At 37.6% G+C, this 15443-nt stretch overlaps 1 protein-coding gene across 6 annotated transcripts in view; it reads left to right on the top strand.

Annotated features, from left to right (window-relative positions):
• Positions 1-15443, top strand: part of LOC122541052 (RNA polymerase II elongation factor ELL) — a 100368-nt gene that overhangs the window by 81221 nt on the left and 3704 nt on the right. For 5 of the 6 annotated variants that reach the window (XM_043677558.1, XM_043677556.1, XM_043677561.1 and 2 more), the window contains 4 exons: positions 1397-1511; positions 2942-3437; positions 4522-4585; positions 13477-13648. In XM_043677558.1, the coding sequence (XP_043533493.1) occupies positions 1397-1511; positions 2942-3437; positions 4522-4585; positions 13477-13648 (847 nt within the window). Of the gene's footprint in view, positions 1-1396; positions 1512-2941; positions 3438-4521; positions 4586-13476; positions 13649-15443 lie in introns of those variants that run through there. The other variant, XM_043677562.1, reaches the window with a different exon arrangement.

Here is a 15443-nt window from a genome sequence, read left to right as displayed (position 1 = left end):
CGCCAGCATATGTTACATTTTAGAGTATAAGTTTGAGTAGGTTCAGTTGAAACCATTTACTATGTGTTCTCACTGGTGATCTGATTTTTCTTCACATTTTGCTTTTTTTGAATATTGCCATTTTAAACATGCACAACAGTGTCGGACTCTAAACTATCTAAACAGCTGATCTACTTGAAGAGTAATAGTCTTCCTTACTGATTTTGCATAAAAAATTTGCTAACCATCTTGTGAAAATCCAGGTAAACTTTGTATTTGATTATCCAGTCCCTGTACTCTAGCTTGCCAGGCATTTCCAGTGGGTTTGCTAGGTATGGCCTTTTAATTCTAAAACTGTGTATTTATCTGTACTGCTTAAGTTTTCATTTTTAGTATCCTGTGCAATGCCTTCTGTACTTTCCTACCTATACTCAATGTGTTCTTCGCTGCAATCTGGAGCATTTGAACTACATTTGCTGTCTCTAGGTCTTCTGACATGACTCCTTTTTGTTTGTGAGGTAGATCACAGTGTCATTAGTTTCCTCCTCAAATTCTCAACAATCTATTACCCATCCCATCATGTTCGTCAGTAATCTTGTTAGAAGTTAAATATTTCTGTTTTTGTGAAGCATGTTGCTTATTAGCTTTTGTAGTCAAAACATCAATTTATTATAATGAAAAGTTGTTTTTATCCTATTCATTTTAGAAAGCAATTCTGAAAGATCCATCTACATTTGCCACATCCAAAAATAGATTCAGTAGTTTTATCACCTTGTCTTTGCTGAAGTTCACCATTCAAAGGAATTATGAAGAAAGATAAATTGACCACTATTATGACTGAATTAGGAGGGGTAGACTATTCTTTTCCATGGCCACCCCTCTCAGTTTGAATTTTAACAAGGTGATCGTGTCAGCTGTGTTGGGTATACATCTGTATAAATACGCACTTTTATATTTGTTTTATATAGACTGCAATATTTAGTATTATGTGTATGTATACTATAGTCTGTGTGTGTGTATGTGTGCACTTACTATTATAATAAACATAGATCATTATATATCTATCAAACTATCTAGCTCAGTATCAGAAAGAAATCCTCCAGGTTCCTGTCGTGCCAAATGAAGAACTAGCTTATTGCAAACAAAACTTACTTGAGCAAAAATGTAGCAATGGTTGACAAAAGGTTAAAGCTGTCCCATATATATACAGCTGTCTTTCTTGAAAACTAGTATGTGCACGCATACATGCCTTCCAAAACTGTATTAAAATAGCATTTTAAGGACTAGGAAGAAAATTGTAATTCATTTAATGTCTGTTTGGCTAATTCTTTTTGCAAGGCAATAGCATTCTAAACATGAATTGATAAATCTCTTTGTATACTTCAGACTAGCTCTAACCAATGTCTCCTTATTGTAGGAAGCGGCAACCATCTCATTCTAGTCAGACCAAGAGTTCTCAACTCAGTTCTCCATTCCAGAAGTCCTCAGGGGAATCTTCACCACAATCTAGCCCTGTCAAGAATTCTTTATTGGTATAAAGTGATATTTATTGTTTTTATGTCATTACTGTAATTTCCTGCATAACCTGCCTGCTGCAGGTTATGGTTTGGACGTTTGGGGAGCTCTTTTGAATTTTAATAGAATGATTGCCTTGTTAACATTTCCTTAACATTAATATGTGATGTTTTAGTGGGAACTGGGATACTTTTGAAAATGAACAAGCACGGAATTTGACTTAGTTTTAAGGTGAAACTAGAAATGAGCTATATATATTATCTGTGTGTGTAAATGGATGAGGTTGAAAAGGCATAGAATAATAGTTTATGTGAAAGGAAATGCATGATAGAAATTGAAGATGTTTGATTCAAATGAGTAAGGATCCAATTGTGTTTGGTGGTTATAGGATGTGTCTTTGAGGCTGTGTTTCATAACTCATGTAGCCTAAGCTTTTTAATTTCTGCAGTGCAGCAGCTGAATTTACTAAATCAGTTCTACTCAGACTGTTAGATATGACAATCAAGGAAGTTTGACTGATGGTAGGTCTGGATTTTGAAACTAGTTGTGGTATTTGACTGGCTTTGTTACAGGAACATTGTTGCTTCTGTTATTGGCCCAATATTTAAGCTTAAACCAACCCAAACCAATAAGCCCAAGATTTTCCAGAATTCAGAGATTAAAATATAACTTTTAAAATAACCTTTTTGTAAAATTCAGTGCACCGAGATACCCTATTCACATTGGCCATTAAAATTGGATAAAGCTGAAACTGTTCCAAAGATATATGATCTTTTTACTTTTTTTGGATGGTTCAGTGTCCTTTGCCCTCCCCCAGAACTTTCTCTTCATCTATTACAATTAACTTCAGCAACTAACCACTTTAAAATGTGGTATTTAAACTAGTCTGTGTTCATTAAACTTAGATCTCACCACATGAATTGTGCTTGTCATCGAATTCAGTTTAACTCAATTTCTCCACAGATGCTGCCAGACCTGCTGTATTTCTCCAGCATTTTCTGTTTTTAAACCCTGATTTCATTGATTTTTTTTTGATTGGCAAATTTCAAATTTGAAGTTGAAACTGAAAATATTTAGTGTTTAAACTTCATATTATTAAATTGCAGATCTCATTATAATGTCAAAATATAGCGGAAACTAGTGCTGCTCGCTGGCACCAGTACTGAGAAGCAGCTGCTCAATAAATTCAGAACATAACATTTGTGCCCTATGCATCATTGTCATCCCTCCCATCGTAAACACTTAACTGGAATTAAATTGTGGTTGCTACAGAGGGCCTAGTGAAGTTGGGTCAAGGAAGCCAACATGTAAACGGTCTCCCTTGCATATGGTGTCAGTAAAATATTATGTGCCTTCTATCATGACTACATGAAATAATATATTGCTGTAGTAAAAGGATTGCAGCTGTGTTCACATTTTTAAAAATAAAAATGTGCCTTTATTCCAGAAAAGACCAGTGCCTTTGGAGCAGATAGATTTGCACACAAACAAAAGAAGTAAAGTATTACAGTCCAAGGATCATCCACAGCTTGTTTTAAATGGACAACATCCTCATTCAACATGCCTTACTGCCACGACAAATTCCTGTGTAACTGTTAAAACAGAATTCCAGCAGACTCGTACTTCACTGTCTGGGTGTCCAAATGAGTTTAATGAACCATTTAAAGAGTGCAACAATTCTTCAAGTGATGTAAACAGAAGTGACAAAGATTTCAAACGCAACAGGGATATTACTGGTAACCCCAGGAGCCAGGTTACACAGGCGAGTTTAGAACAGACAGCTTATCCTCTTAGAGAGAGTGCGGAGCTCTCTTCTAGTCACAATAAAAAGAAATCCAAAAAACACAAAGAAAAAGTGAGGCAACATGCAAAACCTGAAATAAGAACGTGGCGAAAGGAGAGTCCAGCACATCAGGTTGGAAATCTACGTGAGACAATTGAAGGTAACATCTGTGTCAGAGATTTTGAAATTGCAATGCTCCTACCTTTTGCAGTGTTCTAAGTCATTAAAATATCAGTCACTCTGGATGAATGATTAGGAAATGTTATCACTAGCTCTGAATCTTGTAGAGGTGGTTTTGATACTTCTCATTTTAAATTTTAAATGTAGCGAGTTTAACATAGCTCTTGATAACTGTTTGCTTCCTCCCAATCCTGCATCTGTGTTGATGAAGCTACTCTGGAAAATAGATTTTGTTAGGGAAAAGTATTAAGGAATACAGAGCTATGGTGAGTAAATGTAACTAGAATGTAGAGCTGGTGTTTTCCATTTGAAGGCTGAAGAGATTGGAGGGGTTGAATGGCCTATTCTAATTCCTGTGATCCTTGAAGTCTCAGAGACCCATAGCCAATAATGAGGGCATAATTAAATACCGATTGCTCAGTAGTAGGTAGGAGAGCAAAGGAAGATGGATGGGCATGAACAGAATTGATGAATATAATTTCATATGAAAAGGGCAAGACCCCTTAAATATATAATTGCAGCTTGAAGATTTGCTGCAGTCACAACAGCAGTGACCGGGGTTGGCACCAGCATGTAATTGTAAGTGAAATTTAGAGTATTAATTTTGAGTTAATGAAATGAGATTAACTATAAAGTGTTAATTTTACTGTACCTTTTCGAAAAGTATGTTACTTAATACAGCTTTGCAGGAATATCATTCAAATCTGGTAGATACTAACCTGTATGCTCTTCTGTAGGTTTGATAATAGGAGATTAATTACTTTTATTTCCAGCTACCTTAGCTGTTCAAATATCGTGTCTAAGGTTCTGTGAAATGTGACAGGTGCAGTATACACAAAGTGCATAAGCTTTTTTTGTTTTGTTGATTACTGGCAATAAATAACTATGAACATCCATTAACCCAAGCATCTGATGCCAGTGAAGTCTTTAAAAGAAATTGATCATACATTGTTACCAATGTCTATTACCAAAAAAAAGCCTTGTAATTACTAAAGGCAATTAGTAAGGTCCATTGACATTTAGTATTTTAGATAGTCAAATAACCTGTATGATCTTATCTACAGAGCATGAAACCACAAATACATCTGCAACCGCTAGTTCAACAGTGGAAATGCCTGACTATTTATTGTGAGTAGTATTAATTCAGTAAAAAAAAAAAATTTGCATTAGGAAATTGCTATATTTAGTGAAGGTACTGTTTCTTTGAATCTGTAGACTAATGCATGTTGACAATAATTTTTCAGAAAATACAAAATACTTTTGATCTGCACACTGAAGTTTCCCTAGTTTTATACAATGTGGTGTCTAAGCTGCATTGTTGCTCACAGTGCATCGAGAACTCAACTACTGACAAATCAAGTGCCAAAATGCAGTGTAATTCACAGGTTTGAAGGTGGAAGATCCAACTGCTTGCATTAAATTTTTTGATGTTGACAGAGAAGACAATCTGACCTTTGTGGATCCTCTCCAAACTAACTTACAACAGACCATTCCACAAAACATCACTGTCTTGAGTGAGCAGCAAAACTGTGCAATTATTCTTTCACCCAGAACAGTGGATTACTTTGCATGTTACTTATACTGTCCTGCAGTGCGTTTTAAAAATGGTAGTAAGTTGACCATTTGATTATCTACATGAGGGAAGGAGGAAGAAAGACACACTTAGCGATGCTGCTGTTTTAAAATATAAACCCAGGGTTGAGGCCTCTTTCCCCCATTCTGAGGTACAGCCTTGTTCTGGAATAATTTAATCATTCTTCTTCAGACTTCACAATGACTAACAAGTGGACAAGTTCCCAGTTTCTAGTTTTGATTTCTCCTTCAAATTCCTAGTTGTTAACTGTGTAGCAATGTTCGTTTATTTTTAGATTTAGTTTTTGAAGACTTGTGTTGCCTGCTTTCAGTTGATATCCAGAGACTTCAATAGACTGGATTGTGTTGGTTAAAGATTTTCATCAAGTGGGATTTATTCCTGTAGCAGTTGTTCATGCTGCTGTCCATTGATGTTCTTGATATGACTGTCTTGTTTTCCCTGGTGGCTTGATTAGCAAGAGACTTGAGCAGAGGTAGAGATTTTATTTGGTAATGACCATTTAAAGATGCACTGGCTGAATAATGCATTGTGCTATTCAAACCTCAAGGGAAGAGGCATTTGTATCTCATGAGTTGTCATTTCCTTATCTGGTCATAGATTCATTCAGTATGGAAATAGACTCTTCGGTCCAACTCGACCAAGTTTCCTAAACTAGACATAGTTCCATTTACCTGTGTTTGGCCGATTTCCCTCTAACCGTTCCTATTCAGGTACCTCTCCAAATATCTTTTAAATAGTGTAACTGTACCTTCAGCTACCACTTCCTCTGGCAATTTGTTGCACCCTCTGTGAAAATATTGCCATCCGATCCCTTTTAAATTTTTCTCTTCTCACCTTAAAAATGTGCCCCCTAGTTTTGAATTCCTTCACCTCATCTATGCCCCTCATAACCTTAAACCTCTATGTTTCAGCGATAAAAGTCCAGCCTACCCAGCCTCTCCTTATAACTCGAACTGTCCAGTCCTGGCAGTATACGGTAGATCTTTTGTGAACCTTTGCCAATTTAATAATATCCTTCCAATGACAGGGCAACCAGAACTGCACACAGTACTCCAGAAGTGGTCTCACCAATATCCTGTATAACATTAACATGATGTCCCAACTCTTATGCTCTGGTCTGAGCAATGAAGGCAAACCTACTAAACGCCTTAACTGATCTGGTGATCAAAAAGATGTTAGTAAGCAGACTTTGTCAACGAGTCTGCTATCCGATGATTCCACTATTAAGTGATCAAAGGATCTATGTGACGAACTGACTACAATATGCAGTTTGATGTTTTTTGCTTAGGAAAGCCTAGTTTGCAATTTAAAATTGCACTAGGATACCCCAGATAAATGCAAGACATTTGGCGTCAGCTAATTGCACCTGCTATCAATTATTCTTCAACTGCAGGATTAGGTTTTTCTGTAAATATCAGTTAAATCACTGCTTGGCGATCAATCTTTCTGTCAAAGAGTAGTAGTAAACTGGATCTATCTTCCCCAAAAATGCTAGGATCAGTTGAGAAAATTTGAAAATTGGAATTTGAGGCTGAGGACATGAGATACTTTTGTTAGGTAAGGATAGCACTGGAAATGGAGATCAGGGAGCTAAATAGATCTGACAAACTAAACATTGGTGATGTTGCCGAATGATGGACAAAACTGCATGAAGCTGAATGCTGTTGTTGCAACCAAACTGGTGACTCTGTACAAATTGCTTTCAGCATTAAACTGGATAGCTGTGTTTCAGCCAGAACAGACCCAATGGACCAAATGGCCACTTTCTGTGCTGAAGGTTTTGATGACTCTGTGCTTCAACAAATTGGATTAATTGGCAGGAGACGGAGTCGTAGTGGAGGATTCTTTTTTTGGGCCTGGAGGCCTTTCGCCATTAGTGTTTCACAGTCATCGGTTCTGGATCCTCTGTTTGCCATTTGTATTTATGGTTTGGATGAGAGTATAGAAGGCATGGTTAATAATTTCGCAGATGACGCCAGAATTGGTGGCATAGTAGACACTGAAGAAAGCTTTCTAAGGTTACAAAGGGGCCTTGATCAAATGTGCCAATGGGCTGAAAAATAGCAGGAGGAGTTCAATCTGGATAAATGTGCAATTGGATTTTGCTACAACAAACAAGGGTAGGTTTTATGCAGTTAATGGTAGGGCCTTGAGTCGAGTTGTAGAATAGAGGGATCGAGGGGTGCAGGTACATAATTCTTTGAGGTTTGCATCACATATAGACAGGTTGGTTAAAAAGGCATGTGGCATGTCTGCCTTCATTGCTCAGTCCTTTGTATGATTTGGGAAGTCATGTTGAGGTTGTACAGGACATTGGTGAGGCCTTTTCTGGAATACTGTATTCAGTTCTGGTAGTCCAGTTGTATGAAGGATATTATTAAGCTGGAGAGGGTTCAGAAGAGGTTTACCAGGATGTTACCGTTTATGGAAGGTTTGAGTTAGAAAAAAAGGCTGGATAAGCTGGGGCTTCTTTCACTGGGGCATAAGGTGTTGAGAGGTGACCTGATAGAACTTAATAAAGTAATGAGAGGTGTAGATAGAGTTAATGGTAGTTACTTTATCCCTAGATTAAGGGATTTCAAGACTGCGGGTACGTTTTTAAGGTGAGAAGAGAGATTTAGAAAAGGCAAGGGGGGCAAATTTTTTATACAGTGATTCATGTGTGGAATGAACTTCCTGAGGAAGTGGTGGATGTGGGTACAATTAGTGTTTACACGACATTTGGATAGTTACATCAGTCGAAAGGTTTTGCAGAGATATGGGCCATGAGCAGGCATTTGGAACTGATTTAGCTTGTGATTATGTTTGGCATGGTCTGGTTGTCCAACAGTGTTTTGTGCTGTCTGACTGTATGATTCTGTGGTCCTTGGGTTCATATTGATCAATGAGTCTTCTCTGCTTTTTAAGCCTGAAGGGTTTTAAAACTTTATCTTGTCTTTGCAGATGTGGGTACCAATTGCAAAGAGTAGATGCAAATGAGCACAAGTGAGAAGTAATCGAGGTCTAAAACTCTGGGGAGCCGACTCCTTATAGCCTTTGATTCACTGTTCTGCACAGCTGAACAAAAGGCTGTTGGTATTGGTTAGTGTGTTTAGATTGGTCTACGTTCCAGTTCCTCCCTCGGTTCTATTCAATTTTCATGTTGTCCACTTAAAGGTAATTTGAAAAAAAATCACTGTAGACGGCTTCAGTGAGACTAAGGCATGACATATAAAGGTACTCTGTGTAAGATATAACCAACTATGTTTATATGTCTTCCTACCGTGGCATAAGATACAATCAATGAATGCTGAGTGTGACTGTATTAAAATATCTATGTTGGCTAATAGCCAAATGCCTACAATCAGGGTCAGGTACTCAAACATTGTCTGCCTCTGACTTGGACTGGGGTGGACAAAGTTAAAAATCACTCAACTATTGGTTACAGTCCAAATGTTTATTTGGAATCATTAGCTTTCAGAACATCACTGGCGCTCTGAAAGCTAGTGCTTCCAAATAAACCTGTTGGACTGTAATATGGTGTTGTCTGATTTTTTAACATTGTCTGCCTATATTCACCCAATTGAGGTTTTCAAGATCTCAGACAGAACTCACTTCAGGGTCTAATTACCTGTAGCTAATCTCTTCCATGGCAAAGTTTGTTTGGGGAACAAGCTACTTCTGCCTTGAAATACTTGTCTTTTTAATGGAGGGTTTCCAGGTTAGGAGGGCTAAGAAAGTGGGATGTCAGGCAGGGGTCAGAGGGCTGAGGAGGTTTTATTTTAAGGTGATGATGAAGCCCTGACTTGGCACCTGTATAAGAAGTAATTCAACAGGTGCAATTCCTAGTCACTGTCTAACTTCATCTGACATTACAAGACTGGATCATCGAGACTGTTTTGCCAGGTACCCATGCCAGTAGGATGAGTGAATGGCACCACAGTATTTTAATCAGTGTCCTGAATCTGCCAAGCTATGTGTTAAGTGACTCTAGGGTTACACAGCCAAAACATTATAGCTTATATTGCAGATGTGCATTTTTTTTTTGTTTTTAGTTTAGCTTCTTTCTAGTGTTTTGTTTTTCCTTCAATTTTATTCTTTTGCCTTGTTTCCATGATGGTGCAGGGCCCTGAAAGCGTGTGATTTCAAATAAACCTGTTGGACTACACTCTGGTGTCATGTGACTTCTGACTATATGAAAGAAGTCACAGGCCTGATACTGAATCTTTTGAGTGATGCTGAAGTCAAGCGGTCTATATTTGTGTTTTTGGATACTTAGATTTAAATCTGGATATTGATGAAGGATAACTCTTTTTACCTTTATAGCTACCATCCTTCTCACTGACTGCAGGGTGCCTTTGTTCACAGTGCATCCTCCTTGTGCCCATATGTTACAATGGGATGGCTAGGCTTAAGGTTGAGGCATGCATGGTGCATATACCGAAGACGCTGTTACGTCTTCTGGGGATAAGAACCGAGGCTTTTGGCAAGTGAGAACATTAGAGTTATCCTAGGCTTTGGACATAAAGTGACACTTGTGTCATAATGTCCTCATGTAGATGGATAAATGCATTTGTGTCTTTTATTCATTCATGGGATGGGAGCTTTGCTGGTTAGGCCAGCCCAGACAGGAGGTGAAAGCCATCTACATTGCTATGGATCTGGGAGTCGTATGCAAGCCATATCAGTTAGTGACAGCAGATTTCCTTTTCCAAGGGACATTAATGAACCACATTTTTATTTTACAACAGCAGTGGTTGCCATTAGACTAGCTTTTTTTTAATATTTCAAATTTTTATTGATTTCAAATTTCACCATTCCATCATGGTGGAATTCAAAACCATTTTCCTAGAAGATTAACCTGGGGCTCTGGATTTCTGGTACAATGGGAAATGAGGAAAATGCTCTTGGAGTGAATATTGGGGAATTCCAATACAATTGTCTTGTCTCTGCTTAGTTACATTTAGTCTTTGAAATGTTAACTGAATGTTTTTGTTCAATGACATCTAGGAAAGTAGCAAAAATTTATTACTGATAAGCTTTAAGGAGATAATGCCTTTGATTTTCTTTCGCTAATTTTAAAAGTAGAGTCAGTAATTTTAAATTTTATTTGCAAAATGTTTTGAAAGTTTGTATGGTGACTGGCTGTTTTAAGCTTGTTTTATTGAACTTCCTTTTTTTTGTTGACTTTCTTGAACTCAGCTGTGGAAAGCACATGTTTACTACTTGATGTTTCATAATTGAGTGGATTAATACATTTTTGCAGAAGTGAATAGAATGATTGTCACAGACCCCTGTAATAGATTCTTACTGGCTAATTCCAGGGATCTAGTCTACTTGAAGGAAAAAAAAGCTAGGCGCAAGTTTTGAGAGCATTTCTCAGGAAGACATGATCTAAATATTCTGTGCTGTCCTTCCACAGTACGAAGGCTTGACCTTGGTATGGTCATTTTGGGTCTTTGTTCTGTCAAAACCTGGTGTCATCTGATGTTTCCATCTTGCAGTATTGACTGTCAATATTTATAACACTGACCCTTGCTGGAAGAAAATAGCTAGTTATTATTTATGCAGTACTGAATGTTAATTCATTCTAAGTATAAAGAGGAAAGTATTCAGAAAGGATATTTTAGTGATTTGTTGGAGCTTTTAAGAAATTAAGTTTGTTTTGCTGGTGAGTAGCATAGGTCCAGCCGACCAAATGGATATGGCAGGTTTACAGTCCAATGTTGTGCATTAGGTGTTGTTATGTCAAGGGTTCTATCATCATATTTGGTTAGACTGCTATTCCAGCACTTGACTGAATATTGGAGGGCATTGGTATAGCAGGGCACAACACCTGAGAGGAAAGAAAAATTGGGCAAACCAGTTTTGCTAGTATTATAGGTGGAGAGAATTCAGGGTTATTGTTTTGGTTCGAATGACCCTTACTTCTGAGTACTTACTTGACCTGAAACGTTAACTTTGATTTCTCTCCACCGATGCTGCCAGACATGCTGAGTTTTCTAGCAATTTCTGTTATTGTTTTTGGTTTATAGCATTCACAGTTCTTTCAGTTTTTATTTGCTAGTAGTATTTTATTTTAATTGGGATACTTATTGGTCCATAATTAGACTGCTGACATTTCCTGGTTAAAGGGATAATTTTTATTGTTTTATAAGTATTTGCAAGGTGAAAAGAAAGATGAGTTTCTTAAGCTTTCTGACTTGTACTAGTCAGGAGAAACGCAAGAATGCCAAACTTTAAACAATCGCTATTTATGCTGCAGCATAAAAGAATGCTATTTGATTAGCAAGTCATCTCTGGTTGAGATGTTGCCATGGAAAAATCATGAGGGAATTATAGGCTCCCTAACTCTAGAGTAATTCAAAAAAAGGTTTGAGTCATCGTTTTTATTTGCAGAGATTCGGTCCCTGTATAGGAATGTGTGTCACTTTTGACTTATCTGGGAGCTTCAGGAGCTCACTACTTCCTATTGCTTTATCTGTGGCAAATTTGGCATTTGTCTTCGAGTAAAAGACCAAATGTTTTGGCAAAATGTCTCTCTTTGCAACCATGTTCAAGTCTGTACTGCCAAGAGGTTCTACACAAGTTGCGTAAAACTCAGTGATAAAACTCAACCAAACAAAATAGACTTGCGGTAAAATCTATTTACCAAGTGCCTTCATAAAACTGTTCCAGGAATTGTAGGACACTTGTTCTATCATTTCAACAGTGAACTAAATTATATCTGGGGCACAGTTTTGATGTGGCCTGTAAAGCCATATGACATTTATGGCGATAGCCTATCCTTTAAGACCATGAGACTCAAGAGCAAAAGTAGGATACTTCGTTCATCAAGTCAGCTGTACCATTCAATGAGATCATAGCTGATCTGACAATTTTCAACACCAGTTCCCTGCCTTTTTCCCATAGGCCTCAATTCCCTTTCTGATTACAAAATCTTTCTACCTCTGCCTTGAATATATTTAGTGACCCAGCCTCTACAGCCCACTATGAAAGTATTCCACAGATTGACTAACGTCTAAGAAAAAGAAATTCTTCCTTATGTCTGTCTTAAGTGGACAGAAGCCCCTTTTTCTGAGACCTTTCCCTTTGACCCAAGACTCTACCACATGGGGAAAAAAACTTTCTGTATTAACCCTGTCAAATCCCTAAGAATCTTGTATTTCTCAATGAGGTTGCCTCTCATTCTTCTAAACTTCATTGAGTACAGGCCCAACTTACTCAGCATCGGCTCATAACACAGTCCCTCCAAACTCAGGATAAGCTTCATCAACCTTTTCTGACCTGACTGCAAAGCCAATATATTGCTACTTAGATAAGGGAAACAAAATTGTTTACAGTTTTGCAGCTGTGATCTGACTCATGCCTTACAGTTTTAGCAGGATCTGACTCTTTTGATACTCATCCCTTCAAAACAAAAGCCACAACATTCCCTTTGCCTTCTCTATTAACTGCTGAACTTGTTTGCTATATTTCAATGATTTATGATTGATGAGTCACAAACATCTCTAGTTTTGTGCAATCTTTCTCCATTTAAATATTATTGAACGCTTCTAATATTCCTGCGAAAGTGCATAACGTCACATTTTCTCACATTATTTTCTATTTGCCAAGTTCTTTGTCCGCTTCCTTAACCTCTCATATCCTTCTCCAGAGTCTTTGTATCAAGCTTTCAACGTGCTATCCCATGTATTTTGTGTCACCCAAAATGGAGGGCCATATAGTGCATTCACTTTCCTTATCCCAAGTCACTCATATAGATTGTAAATAATTGTGCCCCCACAATTGATCCATGTACTACTCCATTTTAAGCTTCATTCCTTGCTGACACATTCTTCATTTTTGCTGCATTCACTGATTCTACCAGTTCTGAGAAATTAATACTTTTAAAAATCAGATTCCTAACCTTCAGGTTTTATATTCTAATAATTTCTAGAATTTTCTTTCCATTTTAAGTTAAATAATGTCTACTTAAAAGTTAGAGACAAAAGTGATGTTATTGTTTCTGAAAAGGCATTTTGGGCATATATTTTGTTCAGATTGCTTCTTCATTTAATTTTGGATGTTGAAGTGTTTTTGTGTGTTAAAACAATGCAAGAGAAAATTCTACATATAATACAAATGTTATGTACAGCAGAAAAAAGCAAGCTGGACAAAATCTTGTTAAACTTTCACATTTGGGCTGTATTAAATCATATGGGTTAAGAGTTTGAGAGTCCTTGAGTAAAAGTTAATATAAATTAAAACAATTATTGTATCAAAAAAATTGTAGAAATCCCAGCACTTTCTTCCCATCTGCCCGTCAACAAATTTCCCATAAATAGCTAGAGTGCTTTAACACAGAAAGTTGAAGAACCTTTGTTTTTTCTTTGTTTTGTGTTCAGTTATTGCTTTAGAATTCTGTGGTTTTGGAAGCTTGGTAACAACATAATTATTTTTGCAGAAAGTACACTGCCATTTCATCTTTAGAATTATATCAGAACTATCGGAATGACTTCAATGCAGAATACAGTGAATACAGGGATCTTCACGCAAGAGTTGGAAATGTAACTGAACAATTCATGCAGTTGGGATCAAAAATCAAAGCACTTAACCCGGGAACAGAGGAATACAAGGTAAGAGAACGCATTTATTTGATAGAATTTGATGCTGTTCAGTTGTCTCCCACTACACACGCAATCTTCTCCCTCATAGATCCGCCCACCCACTATCGCCTTAGCCTTGCTCTTGCTACCGCCTTTCCCCTGTCTCTCGCCCCTGCCCAGCCTCTTGCTCACCACCTATCACTTTCAACCCCCCCTCCACCTATCTCTTTCGTGTCCCCATTTGAATTTATTAATAATCATATTGTAACATTGGTTTTACCTGCCCTAGTACAATGTGTTAATTCAGTAGACCTATTGTGTTAAACATGTTGAAGTGATAGGTGATTTATTAAAATGGAATGATGTGCAGCTGCCTTCCTGTTTGATTTGTGCCAGTTCAGGAAAGCTGCAGAGCTAGAGCAATTTCATTTGCTGTTCACCGTACTCCATGTCAGACTTTAAACTGAAAGAACAAAGACATAAACAAACCATAAAATGCTGCTTCAGTTTAACCTAAACTAATGTTTCTGACGTAATAACTGGATTCCTGTTCAATTATTCAGTGGCCAGGCTGCTTCACATTTGCTGTTCACGACTCTAACCCAATTTGTGACTTCCTTTCTTAAAAATCTGAATAGGATTATGTTCAATAGACTAGTCACTCCAACATGTAAAATTGAGTGGTAGACTGAATTTTCAAAAGAAAATTACAATAATTCAAAGAGAGTATACTTTTCAAAACAATGTAAAAGTTTGAAAAACTAAAGGATTGAGAGCCCATGGTAATTTCCATAGCCTGTTCATATTGCCCAATGGGCATGAAGTAATTGGCAATAGTTGTAATACAGCAACCACTAAAGTGAATGAAGTCAGTTTGCTTGCTGCAGATCAGTACTAGAAGATCAAGATTGATCTATTCTATGCATAAGTGATGTAAACAGCTCTTTCTGAAGCTCTAAGTCACAGATCTTGAAGAGGATATGCTAGCAAATAAGAAACAGGAGCACCAAAGTAGACCCCAAAACCTGAACCTCAGGAGACAGATTGTAAGGGCAAATGTGGTCCCAATCTGAACACACTCCCTTAAACTTTTAATTGAATTTCATGAAACTATATTTCCGACTAATTGATTACTTATAGTTTAAGACCATAGTCGTTTCGAATAAAATTGGCTCTATTCTGTTTAAATTCTGCTAAGAATGCTTAACTAATGACTTATATTTAAAATAGAATTGGTGAAATACAAATTTAGATTGCCATTTAAGTTGGTAATATTGGAAGACCATGGTCGAATTTCATTGCAGTGCATATGTATTTTGACTTGGTGTTAAAAGATGTAATGTAACCACTTCTGTTTTTGAACATCTCAATTATTTACCAACAAGCTGTGGCCTGATGAATTGATAACTTAACATGGGTGAGGGGGTGATTCTGGATTAGTGGTGCTGGCAGAGCACAGCAGTTCAGGCAGCATCCGAGGAGCAGTAAAATCGACGTTTCGGGCAAAAGCCCTTCATCAGGAATACAGGCAGAGAGTCTGAAGGGTGGAGAGATAAGTGAGAGGAGGGTGGGGAGAAAGTAGCATAGAGTACAATAGGTGAGTAGGGGAGGGGATGAAGGTGATAGGTTGAGGGGGTTTCAGGACATGGTTGAAGAGCTTCAGGGCAGAGGAAATGACCTGGGAGTTGCAGTGGGAGAGGGACTCCCTGAGATTCTTGTAGAGAGAGGAGGAAAACTTCTTCAAGGCAGGCATCCTTGCAAGAGGATTCGCAATAGGGTTAAAATCAACGAGGTAAAAACAATGACTGCAGATGCTGGAAACCAG

The sequence above is a fragment of the Chiloscyllium plagiosum genome, chromosome 36 (assembly GCF_004010195.1).
Source record: "Chiloscyllium plagiosum isolate BGI_BamShark_2017 chromosome 36, ASM401019v2, whole genome shotgun sequence".
NCBI classification, from domain to species: Eukaryota; Metazoa; Chordata; class Chondrichthyes; order Orectolobiformes; family Hemiscylliidae; genus Chiloscyllium; species Chiloscyllium plagiosum.
This window is presented reverse-complemented; position numbering and strand designations above follow the sequence as displayed.